The sequence below is a fragment of the Syngnathus leptorhynchus genome, chromosome 13 (assembly GCF_054491065.1).
Source record: "Syngnathus leptorhynchus isolate UIUO chromosome 13, UIUO_Slep, whole genome shotgun sequence".
In the NCBI taxonomy this organism is placed as follows: Eukaryota; Metazoa; Chordata; class Actinopteri; order Syngnathiformes; family Syngnathidae; genus Syngnathus; species Syngnathus leptorhynchus.
The window spans coordinates 5,130,738-5,152,977 of record NC_141207.1 but is presented as its reverse complement, the minus strand read 5'-3'; the positions used below and the strand labels follow the sequence as shown (position 1 = coordinate 5,152,977).

The 22,240-nt window shown below is 42.7% G+C and overlaps 1 protein-coding gene across 1 annotated transcript; it reads right to left on the bottom strand.

The window, feature by feature from the left end:
• Positions 1-5,431: 5,431 nt before the first annotated feature.
• acbd6 (acyl-CoA binding domain containing 6) lies at positions 5,432-21,833 on the bottom strand. Its single transcript, XM_085927893.1, has 8 exons — positions 21,338-21,833; positions 21,157-21,221; positions 20,833-20,929; positions 19,028-19,104; positions 16,603-16,708; positions 15,399-15,488; positions 7,033-7,063; positions 5,432-6,003 (listed from the first exon to the last, which is right to left on the bottom strand). Exons 1-8 carry the CDS (start codon positions 21,614-21,616, stop codon positions 5,849-5,851), a joined length of 900 nt encoding a protein of 299 aa, XP_085784019.1. The 5' UTR covers positions 21,617-21,833; the 3' UTR covers positions 5,432-5,848.
• Between the last annotated feature and the right edge of the window lie 407 nt (positions 21,834-22,240).

The window sequence follows — 22,240 nt, the reverse complement described above, 5'->3', positions numbered from 1 at the left end:
AAATATTAATTTTATTGAGTTGCACAGTCAAGCTGATGGTGGAAAAAGTTTTATAAATATCCCTCTGATATTTTACATCACAAAACACAGGTAATTGAAAAAGGGAAAAAGGTTGTGTCGACTTTTTATATCCACTTTATCTCAACTTCATTTAACTTTTTTTTTACACAGCAAACTAATGACTAAATCAGCAGCACTCCAAAGAAGTGCCCTCTGCTTTACTTTCATTGATTAAAGACTCAATCAACAATCAATGCCTCCAATCAATAAAATTAACTCCGGCTAATTAATGGATCACATCTGAGGTCAGTGGCACAATCAGAATTTACAGAATTTACAACCTGGACATTGAGGGATTTTTTTTTTTTTTAACTTGCAAAAAAAAAAGTAGAAAGAAAACCCAATATGAGAATAATACTAAAAGATGAGAAGAATTACATCATCATGTCATGATAACAGATATTTACATAATTAGGTATAATTCGGATGATGATGATGATGATGGGGATGTGACAAAACTTCGGCTGTGTACTTCCCTCCGTCTGATCCGGGCTTCTCTTGGTAATCTACTCAGTCCGGTGGGGCTCGATCTGCTCCATCGGGCCATGCCCGCTATCATCCTACTTACTGAGGCCAGATGTTAGGCCGCCTGTTCTCCAATGGTCTGGCTTCCGTGTCACAGGGATTAGTAAAACGCTGGCAAGGCTGAGATATTTTACAGTTCAGTTTGGAGCTTCAAAAGTAGTTTTTTTGTTGTTGTTTTTTTGAGTGCAATCATTCAAGTGGAAGAGGAGCAATAGAGAGATGAGGATTAACCCCAATGTGCATCAAAAATCGCTAGTGTGTCCATGCCGAGAAGTGAGCACACAATATGTCGGATTATAATGAATATTATTGTTATTATTGGTACACTTGATTTGTAAATTTTGAGAATATCAGGCTGTCAATCCTGTGCTGCCCATAGCCTTTGGAATTCAAAAATTTATTTTCCAATGGGGGGGACTGAAATGTTAACTTTAATTTGGCCCGTCGAACACATTTTCTGCATTTGATCTTTTACGCGTTTTGCTTTTTGTCGACTGAAGAGATTAATCAAATGATCCCTATTGTTCTTTCCCTTCTGCGTAACAAACACTTGGAAAACATCACAACGGCTTTTCTGTCTGCGTTGCCTCAAATGTTTGCATCTTAATTGTTGTAAATTGTGTACAGTTTAACAACATGTTTATCGTCTTGTTTCATGAGTGCTATTTATTATTGCCATGTGTCTTTGAAAAAGATGTAAAGGAGAGCACTGAATTAATTCATTTATGCCTTCTGTGTAATGGTATGAACTGTGTACAGTCAAATCTATATGAGGAAAATAAAGATGGATTGTCTTTGGGTTAAAATATGCTGCTTTCTCATCAATGTACTATATATCAAAATATGCACGCTGTAGGTGTTTGTATTTATTTATTTTTTTACTCTACAGAAACGCTCTTTAGAGAGAGTTAACCCGCAAATTCATTTAGCCATTGAGAGCATTTACCACACACTTAGACCTCGATTCAATTGTGGAGATCCATTTAGCAGAAGCAGCAGACAGTGGTGGGTCAGTTAACAGTGATTGATGCGCTCGCAGGGTGGGGGCGACCACAAAGACGCATGACGTGAAGAAAAAAACAAAAAAAAAACAAGTGGAGAAACAGCTGCCTGATCCTGTCAGTGTTAGACTGCAGCGGATTGTTCCAGCTCACTTTAATCCCCATGCTGTTAACTAATTGTGCAGCTCTTTGTGAAATATGTGGTAATAATTTCGCTAGGCAGGATGATTTGTAAACATGGCCTTTTCCGGATGTAACTAAGTTAAAAATCTTACAATATTTTTAAGTGAATATAAGTTCAAGAAGTACATACAAAAGTGTTAAAAGATAAAATATAGTTATCAGCAATTAAGTTAAAATGTATTTCAGTTCAAGAAGGTTACATATTGAGTGATGTCATTGAATAGCAAATAGTTTTTTGGGCGCGATTTTCGTTTGAATGTGTTTGTATACATGAAAAATTTACATGAAAAAGAGGGACAAGATAATACATTTATGTTGGATAATTTTTTAAATGCATGAATCACTTCCGGGTGAGAGGACAGACGTGAGGTAAGAAAGGTGGGCGTCGTCCAGGTAGACAAGAGAGAGACGTTCAAGTGGGTACAGAAATGGGAACTTTGGTCATATTTGGCAAAAGTGTTCAGTAAGGACGCTTTTGACCTTAACTGGGATAGAGTTGGTGGGTTGAGTGAACTACTACTACTACTAGTAATAATAATTCATTCAATTTATATCGCGCTTTTCAAGGACCGAAAAACTACTCAGCAGAAGACATCAGTAGAATTAGCCGCTAATACAGAGGCTAATGCTAACCTATGGACTTTAGTAAGCAGGTAGCGACAAGCTAACACAACAAGTAAGGCATTGTGTGGAGAAACGAAGTGCTAAGGAAGAGAAGGAGCCCGATGGAGTGGACCGTTTGGGAGGACTGTCAAGTGTCAACTAGGAGCGCTTTGCTGACATCGCCTGGTGGACTCTGGACCCGCCCCTGTTGCTTTCTCCATCCTTGCTGTCAGGACAACCGGAGTGAACTCGCATCACTAAAATGAAGGTACCTACTATTTACACAAGCATAGATCTGGCCAGAAATGTTGACCGTCATTGGGGTATATTGCTGTTGATGATTGTAACATTGATTGGGCCCTTATATGAGGATTGTGTGTGTTGTGTGGACCATTTGTGTTTATTTTGATATTACTAAATGTGTTTTTATTGGGATGTTGTGTTATAATTGTGATCATTCTAAAGTCCAGTTGTTACAAAAGGTCAGCAACATAGAGTATTAAAAGTGAATTGGAAGTGAAGTATATGGGTTTGATGAAACAAGACATTGAGTTAAGCTTCATAGAATAAAAGTTGAGCACAAAAGTTGAGCTTCGTGACTGTGTCATGGCTGTAAGCGCCAAAACAAAATAAAAATGAAACAGTTAAAAAAAAACAAAAAAACGGATTCTATCTACGTATAGAAACACAATGAAATTACACCCGAGCATGCATTGTAAACTCATCTGTATGCTGCAATGTGCACCATTAGCCTGAGGGTGGGCCAAAGCAAACGCAAAGCTAAGTGATATTGATTTGCTGTTTTAGCTATCCCTGTTGCATGATACAAACAACAACAATAACAACAAAAAACGTAAAGTCAGCCGAGTTGAAGTTTGCATAAAATGTTACAAATGGAGCTGATTTTTATTCAAGCAATGATTGGCCGGCATTAATGGATGGACTCTAATAGGAGCGCCTTACAAAGACAAAAAGGCACACGGACAGTTAGGATAATTTACACGCCACTTACAGCACTCGTATACAAATAAATCTGCGGCAAATCCACCACCGTTGCTTTTGAGATGACAAACACAAGCACAAATGCCATTATCATCGATCGCCAGGCTTTTATTACTAACTTTCTAAAGGAAAGACTTATTTATTTATTTTTAACTAATGAATAAATTAACATGCAAAACGGACGTGATTTGTTTTGGCCTAAGAGTCAGTCTAGCAGCTCCGAGACTGGACCTTTCTGTTTTTTTTTCTTCCTCCCTCGAGTGAACAATGATGTTCAGAGTGATGGAGTGAGTCTTAAAGAGAGGAGCCGCAGTCAAACTGGGGCCTCTCAATGACACCCTCAAGGTTGTGAGCCGAGCTTCGAGCTGTTTTAATGCGAAACTGGCTCTTTTCTACTCAATAATATTAGCAGCGTGACAAGTCGGCAGAGGAGGCGAGGCCACGAGAGTGAGGAAAACATGATAAATACGAAAGGAATGATAATACTCTACAGTATGCGGTGTGTGTGTGTGTGTGTGTGTGTTTGGTCAGACTTCATGTCACCTCTCTGTGTTCTTTGCTTGCTCAATGAGGCAGTGGAAATATTAAGCAACTGGCATTTGCCAATTCAATAATAAATTGGGATTGGGGCACAAATGACTGCATCCCTCAAATTCTAAATTTAATATTTGATTAATGAACCCAATCATAAAGGAACTCTATTTTTCAAATAATGACAACAGAGTTGTCCCTAGACATGAATCATTATCAAAAGGGGGAAAAAAAGTATGATGTAAAAAGTTTCACTTAAATGACTTTCAAGTATCCCATTGACTATTTTGCTGTTTTTTTTTTAAATGTAGTTAGGCAAACGAGCATTGGCATTCAAAAGCATCACTGAGTGTTTTCGGAAGCAAAAATGCGGTTATATAGACAAAAAGTTAAATGTGTTTGAACAAAATACAGGTAGTGTGGAGAGGGAGGGAGCTGCACTGCCAAAAAAAAAAAAAAAAAAGAAGCTGAGAGGAAAATTGAAGGCCCATAATGGAAACATAATGGGCTTAGTGTCAGAGTCTTGCAGACGGGCCGAGGGGAGCCAGCCGCGTGGCTGCCGTCACCCTCTCTTAATTCAAGATGGTATTACATGCTTGAGGAAGGCACAAGGACCCCCCCCCACCCACCTCGTCCCCCCCACCCAAATAATGACTGAGACTCTGTGGGAGTGTAACCAATCATGTCTCCGAATACCAAAAAGCTTTCAACTCACGTGAGTCTCCTTTCATCGTTTCTCCATCAGATTTCACAAAAGCGACATCACATTAGGAGTATTTCTAGAGCGGGGCGAGACTCTCTAGGCTACTTCCGTAAGGTTCTGTGAAGCGGAGGTCATGGGGCACGTACGCCAGATAATGACATCTAAATTCTCTCGGCTTTGGCAAGACGAATATCGAACGTGATACGAGCGCAAACGCCGGCCGTGAGGGTGAGTGACAGACTCCATGTTGGGACTGTTATCTAACACCTCCAATCAGGCCAGATTGACAGTTGAGTTAAACAGCACAGACGAGGGCCAAAGGGTGAGACGCATGACGGCGTGCTAGAGAGAGGAGGATTAAGCTGTGCCCCCCTCGCTACTGTACATATTGTGTATCTGTGTCTTCATCAGGAAGCTGTAGTTAAGAACCACAATCCAGATTTAGCCTATTCTCATCTGTCAGTGTGTGTGTGTGTGTGTGTGTGTTGGACTGATCAGAGCAGCTTGACAAGTAAAGCAGATTTGGATGTGCACCATGTGTTGGTTATTTCTGAAGAACATCTGGATGGCTCCTATATGATATTAAAGTTTTGTTTGTTTCTTTGACACGCCCAGGTTTTTGTGACCAAGAGCAATCTTTGACCAACCACAACCTGAATCAGAAGTTAAAAATAAACGATTGAGATAAGCTGGTTGCAAAAGTGTACACACCCTCTTAGACAAGAGGTTGTGCATGTGTTGAGACTTAATGGTCACATTTAAACGAATTCAATTGAAGTCAGTGTATTTTTAAATTGCTCTTCATAAAAAACAAGAATATATATTTTTAAAGATTTTAATGCTGATAAACAACAGAAGTGAATCAACCTGCAACAGTGGTCAGAACAGTTTTCAGTGGTCGTTGAAGATAAATCAGAATAAGTCTTTTGCCTCATCAAATGATTTAAATACCTGACAGTTGCTGATCAATTAATTTCTTCGATCCAGCACCATGCCAGCCAAACTTAGTGAGTAAAGGTAAAAATAAATCGTTTCATATGAAAAAGAAACACGGTCGAGCCAAGTAACCTCAAGTATTTAGGAGCCAAAATATAACAATGGCAACAACAAATCAAACGCAAACTGCTGTGGTTAGACAGTCTCTCATCGAGGAAGTGAGGGATGCTGGGAAGTCTGGGATGATGAGACGACGACCTGGGGAGGGGTGGTGGGTTTGGAGTTGAGAGCCAACACGGCTGCTCTAGCCTTTGGGAGCGGTGTACTGGCGCAAAAGTGAAGAGATGGCGCCAGACTCTGTGACCTCCTCGGGAAGCGAACCCTCCATGTCTTTGATGGACGGATCAGCACCGGTGCTCAGCAGGAGCTCCACGATATCGCCAAACTCGCATGCCGATGCTGCATGAAGAAGAGGAAGTGTGTACATCTTTAGTTAGAACATCTTTGCATTGCCGATGCACCTCTAGCCCCGCTGGTACCTGAGCCCCCCTCGCCCTCCCCTCCCTCTCGCTATGAGTGCTCTTCTCTGTCAGTGTCTATCAATTGCTGCTTTTAAACACTGGCTCGGCCTTGATCGCTGATGTCAGCAGCAGCAGTGATTGACAGCCAGGGCCTCTTAACCTCCAAGAGTGAATGCGAGATGTGATGATACATCGGAAACGCCAGCGCATCCATGCGCATGTGTGAAAGCCGCTCGAGATTAGCGTACGGATTGAGCCATGCACTTGATGAGCGTTTTATTTAGCCGCCGCCGCGCGTGCGGCACACGGTCGGCACGCGGTCGACGTCTCGCCTGGGCCTTGAGTTGGGGGGGGGGAAAAAAAAAAAAAGTAGCTGGCCCTCTAGGGAGCCATGGAGGAGGAGAACAATTTATGGTGAGCAGTAAACCCTCAATTAATCACTTGCCAGCCGCCATGGCCCTGTGCAAAGAGAGGTGGAAATGAATTTTCATTCTCTGCTATTTGTCTCTCGGAGTTCATCGCTTATGTTTATTAGTCATCTTTTTACATGCCACCTTTCTGGGTCGGCGGATGCACGCGCCAGCGAGGTGACGCAATATGGCCGCCACCAAACTACCGCAGAGGACAGATGGCGCAACCACACACAGGCAGGCTCAGAAGGACAAGGGAACCGCCCCTCAGGGACATGTGTGCTGGGCCATGAGAGGGTCAGGGGGAGTCTGAGGACCGCTGCTGATTTCCTCGGGGAGGCCTGGCGATTATTAAGCAAACCCACACACATACACTGACCCAAACCAGAATCTCTACACAAGTATTGATACAAAGATGCCAAAGCACATGCACACGACAGGAACAGGAAAGCCTCATTAAGATGGAAAAGGAGGACAGGAACAGGAACAACACATTTCCATCAGAGTGAAGATGCATTAAAAAGTTAAGACACCCACATCAACAGCTGCCTTCTTACCATAATGTAGCGCCGTCTGTCCTTCATTATCCTGTGAAAGGCAAAGACAATGTTCAAGAGACTTGTGACGGGCGAAGAATAAATCAGCGGCGAGTTGTGATAATGGAGATAAATTTGCAGCCGTCAAATGCTGCAAAATTCACCTGTTAGCATACCAATCGGTGGCTACTTGTTGGTTTGTTGTGGGCGGGCTTAGCGAGATTTGGGGGGGGGGGCGAGGAGATGAGGTATTGATTTGGGGAAATACGTGACTCAAACGTGATCATGATCTGACTTCTTTGTGTGATTTGGATGCAGTCAAAAATATGTATTTCAACTAGGAGGAGGCGCAGGCAGTTTTTTTTTCTCCAAGTAGTGGATTTATTAGCTTAGCAATCAGTGTCATCTGTCATTTATTTATTTAATTTAAATATATGTTTATTGAATTTTACTCAGTAGCTTTGTAACCCTGACACACATCAGTTCAGGGACAACAAAGAGATGAGTGTGAAGAGTCAGGGGTAGTCTGTAAATGTGTGTGTGTGTGTGTGTGTGTGTGTGTACAGTACAAATGGTAGCTCAGGTTAAAGGGGTCAATGGTAAAGGCATATTTTGGCTTGAGGACAGGGCTGGAGTTGTGTGTGTCGGTATAAGAGCCAATCTATGACAGGCATCATCGACAGAAGATTCAGTTCTTAATCACTGCTCCAGCCTGCCTTTGCGCCTCGTAATGATGATGAATGGCCAAAGTGCCGCCGGCGCCTTCAGAACAAAAGTCCAACGGGTTCACGTGATTGGAGGCGGATTAAAAGGCGGCAGGCTTGGTGACATTTCATGCTCTGCACTGATGATGAAAGTGTGTGTTAGCTTTTCCACCTTGGGTGTTTGAACGGGAACATATCTTCCTCTTCTTTGCCGTCACTCTCTGCTGTCATTACCACTTTTCCCTCTCTCCCATTCTCCATCATAATTCCTTTTCTTTCATTCCCTCTGTTTTTTTCTTCTTCTTAATTTTCTTCTCTCCTTCTCTCCTTAGTGCATGGTGATCCTATTGTTATCCTCGCTCTCTCTCTCTCGCTCTCTTTCCTTCACTCACTTTCTGTCTCGGTCTCAGGGGGGTGGCACTTTGAGGACCCTCTGATTGGATTAGAGCTTTCTATTCCCTCTGGATGGATCTCAAACACAGATGCAAATCTGCACTTGTGAGTGGAAAAACATATCGGAGTCAAGCTGTACTGGATACAACGCTCACTAAGTATACTCAACTTTGTACAGTAAAAAAAAAAAATGCAGTATTTAACATTTTATGGTGCAGTGAAGGTAGACAGTGTTTTTAAATGTACTGTGTGTGTGTGTCGGCTACATGTGAGGGGGGTCAGTGGCCTGTCCTCTCAGCGTTCCCTAATGCCCCTGGATCCAGAACCCAGGCTTGATGGAATCACAGGAAATTGGATTGTCTTCCATTTGCTTTGGAAGTAGCTCAGAAGAGACACCAGCCCCCCCCCCCGCTCGGGTGCACCCCTGTTCCCATCCCATTACAGAGACATGTTGCACCAAACCTGTGCTTTTGCATGTCATCCAAAGTTTCCCCTTGCGGTGCAGAAACGTCAGCAAGAGTGTTCAATAAAGCAGCTGCTTGCACAATAGCGCTAGCCCCCCGGCACCGAGCAGTGGATCACCCTAATGGGCCGGACCAATATGCTTAGGTGCAGCATGAATAGGGATTGACCTATTAGTACAATTGCAGTGCTGCTGGATCTAAGTCACACCCATCTATCATTTCTAAGCGAGGTGAGGTAAGAGAATGAAGATTGAGAAAAGAAAATGTCAGGCACTTTTGATTTTTTTTTTTTAAGACAAAGAAATGATTAGATGGTGTATTTACATTTTTTGGGTAAACTTGTAAACTGTCATCCGTCTGAGAGTGAAGGAATGTCAGATGAATCCGTCAAACACAAAGGAGTACCGCAACACAAACACACAAACAAATGTCATTCATGGAAAGTGACTGAACCGGTTTTACGCATGGATCGGCTTCTACAAATCTCGGGACAAGAATAGTCCAAATGTTGAGCCTAAACTGTTTACAGCGGCATTAAGTGGCGGCTTCAAGGGCATAAAACATAACTTGGTTTGGGGATACAAATAGAGCAGAGACGTCCCTGGAGTGTACGCTGCACTCCAGCAGCATTTCATTCCGATTGTGTGTCTGAACTTTGAATGAGATGTGTTTTGGTCGCTACTGTCAACATAAAACCTAGGTGAATAGTTACAACTTAAAACAAAAACAAAATATATATTTATATATATACACGGAAGCAGAACCAGGTGAGTCTTTTTCAGACTCTCCCATTTCCCGTCCGCCCCCTGACAGTAACATTAAACAAGTGAGGAGGAAAAAAAAAATGGACAAGCAATTATAATTTATGATCAATGCATGCAGCAGCTTCTGACTTTTATAATGACAGCCACCGGGAGGGAACCCGAGCGTGTGTTGGGGAAATCGATCGACTGGAATCATTGGCATGCAGATTCCGGCAGATCGCATTATGAAGAGCAGGTGCCATTAATCAAAAAGTAGCAAGACGGAAGAGATGAAGATGCCGGTCACTTTGTCGGGGGCCCATCTAGAGTAACTGTGGGCCCCCCAAAACCTCAAGCTTCATAGACTTTTTAAAGATTTTATGATGAATGACTTACAAAGCTCAGGACATACCAAGTGAGGTCTTGGATGGATTGCAAAGACCCCGTGAGACGCACGAGTAGGTACGAGGAATAACAGATCACTTTCACTTTGATATGATTAATGACAAAACCAACATTAGAATCTTTTTAAACTTCTATTTTTGCTCATTGCATTTTCTTGCAGGACTGAATCCAGTGTAGATTCAATTTACTCAATAGTTACCTTGATGATTTCTCTTGGCAAACGGTTGTTTGTGTGTCTTGGAATTCCAAATGACGAATCAGATGTGTGTGTGTGTGTGTGTGAGGTGCATGTGTGTAGTGGGAAGGCCCCGGTGTTAAAAGGATCTACTCAGGAGGGGGCATCCTTAATTGAATCTGAGCCTCCTTTCTGAGCCGCAACCTTGCCACTCAGCGTGTGAGGACTGCCACCCGCGGTCAAATTAGCCCGATGCCTAACTCGCCGCCCTTCGGATTGCCGGGGAGTGTCCTTCAGGTGCTCCCCTTCACCCATCCTCACGCCTACGTCTGACATCATGGTACCAGTAAATATTGCGGGATTTATTTTTATTGCAACTATTTTTCCACTACAGTCAATTCAACGAGTACAAAAAGCTCACGCGCCAAAGGTTCCGTTTGCTTGTTTTTCGCAGTTAAGAGAACAAAAAGTGCTTTGGTTGTTTGTAAATCCATCATCTCCTACCCAGGCGCAGCCCCCCCTCCCCTCCCCTCCCCTCCGCTCTTGGCGTCACCAAGCATGCTTGTTCCCATGGGACGCCTTAGCCTCCATTACGGCCATCAGAGAGAAGGATAGGGTTGAAGCCCGGAGTTAACATGGCTGGGGAGGGGGTGGGGGTCCGTCTGTCCTCCTGCAGCTCATCGATGATGTTTAAAAAGAAATATATATAATAAATAAATGCAAAAAAGAGTGTAATATGAAAATCAATGGCCAGGCGAGCGGGGGCTGCGGCGGGAGTCGGGATGGTGGGGGGGGGGCTCATAAAGCTGAGTACTGCGGGAGACTGATGGAAGGCAAAACACTTTGTTTATTCTCTCTCCTCACCCCCCCCCCTTTTTTTCCCTCCACCCACTATGTTTCCAGCTCTTACACCCCCCCCCCCCCTCTCCTTTTCTGTCTGAAGCGGTCGAGGACAGCTTTAATGCTCCTGACAATTTATGTGGATGGTTAAGAACGATGGAAATCAAATAGTAGGATGTAGGCGAGGCCCAGTGAGTGGCCAATAAGAAAGAAACAAGAACTGATGAAGGCAAAGACGAGCGTTACCTGCCGCAAGGGCTCCCCATCGACGATAGCATTACTGTCAAGTGACAAGCTGGCCCTTCTCTGAGTGCTCGCATTATACATTCACAAGTGTGTGAATGTCTGAGCGGCAACAGCTCTCATTTCATTAAGTCAAGCGCTGTGGCGACTACTTAACATGGATCCTAGAAAAGCATCTAGTAGACGAAAATTTTGAACTGATGTTAAAAAAAAAAAAAAATCTCTGCAGACCTTATCGGAGGCAATAACGCTATAAAGTTATAAGAGAGGAAAAGTGAGCAGGCGGACAAACTTGTAAAGATGAGAGTAATATTTTACAGTAATGCTGTCATTGGGTGTATTAGAAAAAGGCAGTGCTCTTAAAAGATGCGTACAGTATATGAAGGAAACTACAGCCGAGCCACAGAGGGAGCAGAAATGTGCTCATTTGACTTTCAGAATAAAAAAGTGAATTTATATTAATTCAGTTTCTCCTGAGTGTATTTCCAATTTTATTCCTTTTTGTTGTTACTGATCGTATGCGGGAAAGGTTACACATTTACACCTGCACACGTATACACAACACACACAATTATGATGGATCTTATTGAGTATTTGTTATGACTGGTTTGACTGCGCCATTAGTTCTCGGCAATATTGCTGGGAAAAGGGAGCGAAGGCAACCTCTAACATTGACTTTCGATCAGCCGAGTGTGTGTTTGTGTGGAATTGCGTGAGCTGCAACAGATGCTGAACAGAGGAAAGATCCCCCTCCAAATACAGTGTAACCTTATTTTATTTTTTGGGGGTGATTAATATGTTCCAAAAAGTCTCACAAAAACTCAATCATAAATTAAAGACTAATTTCTGATAAGAATAATGTAATTAATTTGATCCAGATACCCAAAAATATCAAATAGATTTAATAGACAACTATAGTTTCACATACAAAAAAAAACCTAAGGCGTCGTACTGATACCAGTATAGGTAAAAAAAAAGTTTAAAAAAAAAGAGAGCGATGACATTGTTGGTGGTTTGTTCTTGTTTGACGTCATTTGATCATAAATCTAAAGAGTAAAGCCCTTCCTCCATTGAATCCATAAACCAAGGCTGTCCAATTGTGTAAGCACTAGCCACGACACTAGCATCACGTCAACTTTGTTATTTTGCGTTCCCCGGCCGCCAATTGCGAGCCATCCCTGCAGTCTGATATTTATTACTATTGATCTAGTTGGTCCCGGCTGGAGACTTTTGTTCTGTCGGCTCTGGAACCTGACCTCAATTAAGTTATGAATTTCTATCTGATAGACTGGGAGCACTTGGGTCCCGCCGCGGCCGTCCTAGCACGCTGGATTAATTAGAATTAGCGGTACTGCGAGTCGCCCTTTCCGCCTCATGGATCATCTTGTTTTAAAATACAATGCGAGCGAGTGAGACAGTCGCACATGAGCATGTGACACCTGCTCCGCCTCGTCTTCCGCTCGCTTCCTCTCGGCGTGCCGTTAACAATGTCTCCTTCCTGGCGTTGTCTTTGCGTGGTGTTAACCTGCACTTTGTCGGGTTAATCCCAACTTTCCTTCCACGCCTCGGCCACTTACTCCCACTAATCACACTCCAAGTACCACATTGTGTAAATACACTCCGGGCTGTTCACGACCTTTGTGACCGTCTGTCTGCAGCACCTCCGAAAACATCTGACTCGAGTTCCCATGAATAACTGCACGTTTCCATGGTAACGGTCTGGCTTATTGGGATGTTTTAGTGGAGGGGGGGGCTGGAATTTGAACCTGAAAACAAAAGTTGGCGATGTGTGGGATGACGGAGTGAAAATGACCACACAGGCACAGGTGTTGAATATCGCTGAGAGTCAGTAAAGCATTGAAAACATAAACAGTCACTGTCTCAAATGTGTGGGAGACCATTGCCTCCGAGCAAAAAAAAAAAAAAGAAAAAGAGAGACAACTGCTCATGTTTTCATTCGCTCAAACTCTTGTTTTGTCTGTCTCTTAGTTTACTTCTCTTCTAACTGACTGTGTTTTTTACCACAGTTGAACACAAACACCATGGAGGAAAAAGAAAAAAAAAAAAAAATCACCAATTGCTATTTTTACATTATTATGCTCTATTCTTTGCGGCGAGAACATTACTAATATTTTAAGTAATTTCTGGTTACTATGAATTGAAAAGGTTTACCATTATATTTATAAATATGGCTCATGAAACGTAATTGGGGTCTTTAACCAATGCTATAGTCTTTCTACTATTATTTCAAACAAGCGATATGTTGACAATATAACACCCCATTACGGAAATAAAATCAAACGAATCAAATTACAGTGTATAGCAAATCCGAGGGGGATGTGCTGCTAATTACTAATGAAATTGACAGTCTGATCTGTTGTCACTCTAACTTGTGGTATTATGATGGAATGCCTTAACAGAATTTAAGCTTCGGTCTCAATTCAGGCTCTTAAATACATTCGAGTACAGTTGTTAAGCTGTAATTTCCATGATTACATCAAATTTAAAATAGACTTCCCCACACTGTGTGCCTGTCCCACTTTTACTGGGCTAGTGGCAACATTGTGAGGATGGAGCTCTGATCTACGGTTGGCAGGTGGCAGAGTCGTGATCTGTGTATTGAAACGCACTCACACACACACACACACATGAGCACGCACCCCGATCTATTGTAACGCACCACACCTCCCCCAAGCTTGATCCAGGATTAACTATCAAACGAGCCCTTAATGCAGGTTACCGGGCTTTGGGAACAATTCACTAAAACAATCAGTTGATTAATTTCAAACGATTTCCTTCCTCAGCCAGGCAAATAATACTTTTTGTTTAACTCTAAAGCACCCCCCCCCCTCCCCGCCCACCGTTTTTAATCAACAAATTAAGCATAAATCATGTTTGATCTTTATTTACTGGTTGCTCAGCAGTTGGTGGAGGTCAAGAGAGATTACCCATAGCGCCAAACAAACATTCCTCCTTTTTGCTTAGATTTTTTTTTTTCCTTCCGTCACAGTCTTTGGCCACAAAGGACAGATTCTCATTACCTCTTCTCTGATTAAAAGGAAAGCGACAAAAAAGGGGTTGAAGCAAGTTCTAATAAGAAGGGCATCGTTCCACAAGCTTTAAATAATGAGATAATTTGGCATTGTGAGGGAGTGGTATGATTTAAAGAACTATATTTTTCTCTCAGCCACCTCATAAATCTGCTTCCAATAACACTGCTTGTCTAATTTCCGGAATCTTTCTCTAATGAGACACCGCGCTCCAAAACGCTTGTGAGCTTGACTGCCGCTCAGATCAGCTAATTTCCAGCGGCTGAATCGTAGACTCCCATAGTGCCAAATTTTTTTTGCTCAAGTTCAAATCCAGGTTTCTGACAGTTCTTTAGCAACTGGTGAGCATTGAGGAGATAGTGACTTATTTACCCAAACTAAAAATAAATAAAACAAACAATTACAGACACTTGATGCCAAACTCATAAGAGCCAAAACTGGATAATTGCTAACTTCAAAATCTAAGACAAGTCAATTGATGCCGAGGATGTTTGTACAGTATTTTGTGATGGATTGCTTAATTTTTAATTCATCGCCACTTATCTGAAAGCTTGGAGATCAGCATCAACTGCTGTCTGCCAAGTGCAAGAAGAATGCAAATGATTCTGCTCAAACTCATCCAGCATGCACGACAGAGATGAATATTTTGGACTTTGACTGAGTGATCCACAATTAGATTCCTGTGCCAAAAACAAAAAAATATGTATGCTTCCTTTTCCCAAAGGGACAGAAGCCTTTTTCTACTGTTGAATCTTCATAATGCTCTATATCATCCATTTAATTATTATTATTTTTTTTTTATAGCTATCCTTCAGTTAAGTCTTTTATGAACCCTTCCCAGCAAATCCCCCCCACTCCTCCTCCCTGCATCAGTGAAAACAAAAAGGCCACATATGACCACACAAAGTCATTTGTGAAATGTCCTGATTATGTGGCTTGTGCGACGTAAAACAATTTGCCTGATTACTTCCAATTGATTCGGCCTTACGGTTAAAGCCTCGGTGTGCAACCTGGTAGCTGTGTCGTGCCTTCTGGGCAGACAGAGGACTAATTTCTCCAATGTGCAGCTGAGCCAGCTTACGGTCCGAGCTAAGCCCCCTCCTGGATGTTGCTAAACCTTAGGGAGGCTAAAGGCTACGCTAGTGACTAGCCACCTCTTTTTGATAAAGCTCTGGAGTATTTGTCTATGGCTCAACGTGAATTAAAGGTGACCGTTGGACAAGGGTAAAAAAAAAAAAAAGAAGGAAATATTGTTCTGAACATACGGAATATAATGTTTGCGTGCGTGTATGTGCAAGATTTACACTTTGGGGGAAAACCAACATAGATAGCGACGGTGTCATGTGAAGGGAAAAAAAAAAAATGCCTACCTGGCTGTTGATATCGGCTTTTTGCTGAAGGAGAAATGAAACCAGTTCTTTATGGCCTCTGTCACAAGCCCAATGTAGTAGAGCTCGACCCTGGAACCACACAGACCAGTCAGCACGGGAATTTGTTCAAACTATGTGCAAAGTACCAGTTGGGTTGGACTTAACTCATTCATTGCCAATGACGGCTATAAATGTCAAAGATGTATTTTAACTGGGCTGGCAGGGAACGAGTTAAGGGTGTTTGTTGAGTTTGTTTGGGCAGGCTATGAACACCATGTTGATGACCAAGATCAATCTTTTCACTAACAGAAGAAAAATACATGTGTATTCTTTAAAAGTGGAGAATGAGGCAACCACAATAAAAAGGAGCAGGTTCGTAGGCCTGATTGTGTGTGTGTGTGTGTGTGTTTCAACTTGATATAGAGTGAGGGCTGCTGATCTATGGAGTATGGACACACACACACATTGGTCCCAGATCAAGTTCATTTTTCAGTGGGAGCAATTAGGTAAAACAAACTCTCCAAGTCCAATTCTGCCGCTTAAATCATATTGATCACCGCAGCTGCATGTTAGAATGAATACTTATGAAACAGGCCAGAATACCAATAGGCTTGCTCCTCAATTGTCATTCCTCTCCGCTCCTCAGGTGATGCTTGGATCATCACTAAAGATAGAAAGAATTAAGTCGTTTTCCGCATCCGGTACTTTAAACGAATGATTAACTCATCCCAGATGAAGCCGCTTGAAAAGGAACCTTTTCAAAAGGCGGTTTGAGAATCGTTTAGAAAGTATTCCAGAAAAAACTGCATGACTTTGAAAAAGTGTCTTGCATTTCTTTTCCTCCCCAATCACATTCGTGTATAAAATGAAAGCTGCATTAGTGCTATGGTGTCCTCTATATTAAAAGGGCTGTTTGTAATGATCACAAAATAACCTTTAAAAAATGATTAAAGATTAATTTGCAAGATCATTAAACTGACAAGTTGGATGTCTCCTAGAAATATTTCTCCCATGTTGAGCCTCACAAGGGGGTAGGCAATGGTCACAGGTCCCTCTACCTCTAGTCACTTATGTGAAACTTCACTACTGTCCTCTGCTGTTGAATAAGGAGTACTGCGGTCAGGTTTGAGTTCAAACTCTTCTTCATGAGGAACGGCTGTGAGGAGCAAGGAGATGTCCTCCATGTTGTGCATCTTTTTATTACCTCTTCATCTTTGGAGTTGATGTCCACTTTCTGGGAGCTGATGGCCTTGCTGATTAGCTCGATGTTGTTTTCTCGACAGTAATCAAAGATGTTCTTATCCTCTTCTCTGAGAAAAACAGAACAAGAGAGAAGCCCCGAGTCAAATAGCTTTCCAAGGAATTGCCCGCATGCCAAAAGTTAAACTTACTCATTGGTGGAATATTTTGTGTTGACTACTTTATTGATGAATTGACAAATGTTAAAAATGTTAGCAAAAATGCTAAATGTTAGCAGCAAAACAACTGTGGTAAATAAACGTATTGGTTGTCCCCCCACACACACACACTTTAAAGATCATATCAAACGCACCCAGACAGATAACACAACCTCACGCACAGGCAACAACCACATGCCACCTCCCCCGGGAAGGCCGACGCACATCGGGTACACAAACACACGTCGTGGCACCATCCCGCCTCTGATTATATCTCGGCATCTCTAATCACCTGCTGGCAAGTGTGAGTGCTGGTGTGTGTGTGTCTGTGGGGGGCTGCAGTTGTGGTAGGGGTGGTGGGTGGGGAGCGAAATCTCATTTGGAGCTTTACGCCTTCCCCTCCCTCTTACTCATGGTAGCCATTCAAATTAATTGAATTTAGTGCTCTATTGTGTGACAGACAGCCCACGCACCCGCCGCTGTACGGCTGCTGGATCCCCAAGGCCAAAACCTTGCCAGCCCCCCCCACTACCATCCCCTTAACTCACCACAACCCCCTTTTCTGTGCTCCACCCACCTCAAGCGATGCAACACAGCAGCTACAAAATATCATGAAAACAAAGTTTGCTTTAGTTACTGATCACTTATTTAAAAGAAGAAAATTTGGATTGACATTTGACTGCCTACAATTTAGTTGTTTTGTGTGAAGCTATTTTATTTTATCAACATGTTCTCTCCTCTTACCCCCCCCGCCCCTTTCCTTTCTCGGCTCCCTGCCCATCAGCCTATGATGAATCATGAATAACTCATTACACTTTTATCACCGCAACGTTTTGTATGAGCTCATGCATTTGCATATTCCTGATTACCGCCGCAATGTATATTCATGATTTTCCCGCTCAGACACGCCCACCGCCTTCCTTTTCCCGACGTTCACGGTGACCCCGGTTGCTTCTGATGTGTGGCCGCCATCCGTCTCCCACGGCAACTAATCAATAGGCCAGCTCATCTGTCTTTTGTCGATGATCAAACAGGGATGCTTATATTGTGCACTTTAGTGCCAAAGATAAAATAAGATTTTTATATATTACAAAACATCCATATGGTGTGTTCCTGTAATCTACGCTGTGTTGGTGGCCGGCACACAGAACAAACAAATGATTAATGCGGCTCCTGTAAGCGGTGTGACATCGACGGCGCAGCAATGCATGCTGGGAAGGTCGCCAGCTACCCAGTCATCAAAAAAAGCCGCTCATGTGCGCCGTGTGTGTGTGTGTGACCAGTCCGATGTACTAGAAGATATGTCCTTCATCCATCAGACCAAACTGGCCACAGTGGTGGAGCGCACACACACACACACACGCAATAAAGAAGCAATGAGAAGGGAAATAACTCAGCGCCTGCTTCCGTCAGAGGGTCCGGGCAACAAAGCTCCTTGTGTTGATCAGCATGTTTTGTCGAGGGGATTACAAAACATGGCGCTCCTCAATCACACACTGATCAGCTCAGTAACGTGGGTGGTATTGCAAATCAATGGCGCTTTTATCAATACCCACAAACGTACATCTTGAGAGTGTGTGTGTGTGTGTGTGTGGGGGGGGGGGGGGATCAATGCAATTAACTCTGACAGGTGTGTAGTTGTTGAATATTGAAGGGTGTGTGTGGTTTTTTTTTGTGTTTGTGTTCAAAGATGAAATTGGAATGCAGCAGAGCAGTCAATGTGACAGTTCCGGCAAGTTCTGCATGGATTCGAGTGCATGTACGTTTGGGCACGAGGGGGCATGGAGGGGGTTGTGCCTCTGCTGTGCCCACCACGTCTTCATCACCCCCCCCCCCTCGGCCCCTTCCTTCAATGCTAACATAATTTAAAAGGTAAGACACCGGCCGACATCTCCAAAGACTGTGCATACTAATTATAAAGCGTGAAAACCTGCAGAATTCAAACATCTCATTTCAATTGGCAAAAGAGCTTCTATTTTTTTTTTTTCATTTGGAAGGAAGATGAGGTCTTTAAGCTTCAGTAAGTCTGCCAGGCATGAGGAAATGGTAGAAAATATTCCATTAACATAAATCAGGAGTGTATGTTCCGCTCTGTTGAATATAATTAAACAGAGCAAAGCTAAGGAGCAGGGCGACGTGAGCAACGTCACAATCCTCCTGACTTTTAACTTTCTTTTGTCAAAGAACAGAAGCTTTCAGAAAGCGTTTTTTGTGGCTTTGTAATCCTACTACCTGATCGTTTCCTCTTGGTACAAAGAGCTGACCGCTGCTCCTCCGAAGCCCATTCTCTTCTCTGCTCCTCGGCTCTCCTGTCAGGCACAGATCAGGCAAAATTTGGTTTGGTAAAAGTGCAGTTATTGTGCTACTCTTTTTCTATTGTCTCAGTAAATAATGCATACAACATTAAAAAAAAATCAGGCACATGAACGAGGAGTGTACAAAGGTTGTAATCCAACAATTTGGCCTTGAGGAGCTCTGTGCCCACCACATTAAATTTAAATGGAATTCCTCATGAAATTTGTTTTTTCTTCTAACTCCGGCCTATTCTTATCTGGCTAAACTTGGCTTACAAAGAAGCCTACACAAATCTGATTTTACAAAAATGAAAAAAAAAAAGAAATGAAGGGAGAAACATGACAAGGGAAAGCATGGCGTATGCACTTTTGGGACAAACTAATCCACTTGTGAAACAGAATATTCGCTGCTTTCCTGCAGTATAATCTAATATCAAACCGGTAGCCCCTCAACAATTGAAGCGGGAACAAAGGTCGACTTCTGGCTATTATTCTCGGCCTTGTATTTCTGTCTATACACTCCTTATTTAACGGCGTTTCCAAAATAATGGCCGTGCCGCGGTAATACAATCAGCTTCTTTTCAAGTTGGTGCGTTTGCAGGCGGCGCTCTCGACCGCCTCGCTGGCATTGTGTGGCTATGGGGCACAGTCGGAAATTATTCCCTCTCGCTCAAACCCCCGAGGAGAAAAGAATGTGTCAAGCGCGGTCGTGTGACGTCATTAAAGTGACATAAATAAGGAAGAAGAGCAAACAATGAGTGGCGGGTTAAAGATAAGGGCAGGGCTACATTAACGGGAAGAGGTTTTGTACAAGGAGGGAACAAAAAAGGAGAACCAGTGATAAACAGACACTGTGCACAAGGTCAGGAAGGGCTTTTAAGGTATAAACAATTATTTTCCCAAAGGCATCCTTGTGAGGACTCCTTTGCTAATATTCTCCAAAGTATACAACAACATTGAGCTCCCACTTGACTGCCGTTGGCTACTTCACAGTACAATAGGCCTGGGGCCTTTTGTTATTTTCTTCCTCACTCATTTATTTCTACATGAGCAGTGTTCCAAAGGGACGCTTATGGTGCCATGTTATTGCTGTGACTGACGATGTCTGCAGTTGACCCCCCCCCCAAATGTCTCTCGGTGGGAACACAAGTGCATCGACAGTCTCGGAGGTGTTACAATAAAATCAGACACGGTCTATTACAACTTATAACAGATTAAAAAACTAAAGTGAAGGTGGTCTGTTTTTTCCCCATGAGCCTCAATGCAGCGAGACTGACCTCTAATGGCAAGAAGACTGAACTACACCCCAGACTGGTCACCAGTCAATCAAAGGATACATAGCGTGACATAACTTGTTCAAACTTGAAAATTGAACCCTCGTTGACTGCACTGGCTACCTATATTATCAGTGATTGTTTGAATTATTAGATGTCACCCCTTTCAATTTGTGAAGTCCACTTGACTCACCCATATTTGATTTAAACACAGTTTAAATTTCCCTGTAAGTCAAAATGGTGTCCCAGTTGATAAGATTTGACAGCATTTTATGTTGATGCGATCAGGAAAAAAAAGGCTACGTTTATTTATGATATTACTTTGTTTATTGGAAATAATTTCCAAAACTGAGTGGATTATATCTGCAGTTTGGATAAAATGAATTGAAATAACCCTGAATCCTAAATTGGAACAAAAAGCAAGGATCTTTAGAGTGTGTGTAATTTGATTAGTGGTTAATAATATTACCCTCCGACTGCCTTCAGGGTCTAAAGCGTTGACACAGGAAATGTATTCTTGCATTGCCTGGTCCGGCTCCATGTCTCCAAGTTGTTTCCAGGCTTGCCTGAAAATGAAAAAAGTCACATTGTCATCATTAGGATTTATCATTTATGCCCATGAAGTAGTAGTATTTTAACAATACAATAAAACAAACAATAAACAAAACAATAAAGTACTAACACAATGCCACATGGGCAAGGAATTGGGTGACAATGGTTGGAGGATGAAGAAACAGAACCAAAACCAAGTGTGTGTTTGGACTGCGGGATTGTGTAGAAGGGAGCAACATACCATTTCCTCTGTCCTTCGAAGTCAAAGAAACCTGGTTTTTGTGTATTGCATTTTCCCACTTTGACCTAAAACAACATTTATATTAATCACCTGCCAACTTAATAATGAGTGCGAATTCAGTGTTTGGTTCATGCATGCTGCTAATGAGTGATGGCTACGGGTCACAGAAGCCAGTACTCACCTGTTTGTACCGCGCATAGAGATACAGTAGCTGGTCTCTGCTGGCCCTTTGGACCAGACCACCAACACGATCGGCGGCAGACTCGAACTCCTGTACCAGTTCAGCACCCTCTAGGCGGTCTCCAGCCTCCACAGCACCGTAGTCAAATTTACCCAAACCCAAGTCCGAGTCCGAATCCGAACCCGCTCCACCGAGAGGCTCTCCAGTGTCAGGCCGGGCCGGGTCGGTACCTGAACCCGTCGCAGTGTCCGGAGAGGATGACGGTGACCTGGAAGCCATTGTTTTTCTTGGTGTTGGCGAACCGTTACCGACGACGTGCGGCTTAGAAATGTGTGAGAATTGTAAAATGATGACGCAAAGTAGCGATCCGGAGGATGTTTATGGAATGTGCGATCAGCTCTCTTGTTTAATAACTGTTAGAATTAGGAATGTTGACAGTCGGACTGATTTCCGCGTTCGGTCCGTTATAGGTACGTCTAACTATCGGCACTGACTAGAACAGAGTGGTTAAAAGGTTCCGCCCTAACTTTTGCTCTGTTGTTAATGTACGATTTTGTGTTGCCACTTCAACAGGAAAAATAAAATAACTACATGCGCAAGCATGTGTTCTTAATATTAGCTTTCAAAACACGATTGATTATGATATCGTGTCAGTCGTGCCAACTACAACTCTCCAGTAGAAGTGCCATACCTAAGATGTTCGCTAGATGGTGCTGTTGGTTCAACAATGGCCTGCCCCCTTCACCCACATCACTTATTTCAAACTCGTGACCATTCAAAAACTATTGGACATGTAAGAAAGCCAGTTGATATTTATAGTTTTAATTTTCCTGAGGCAAATTGTAGTGAAGAATGCAATTATTCACTGGGATCACCTTAGCTTGTGTTGTATAAACTCAAAAG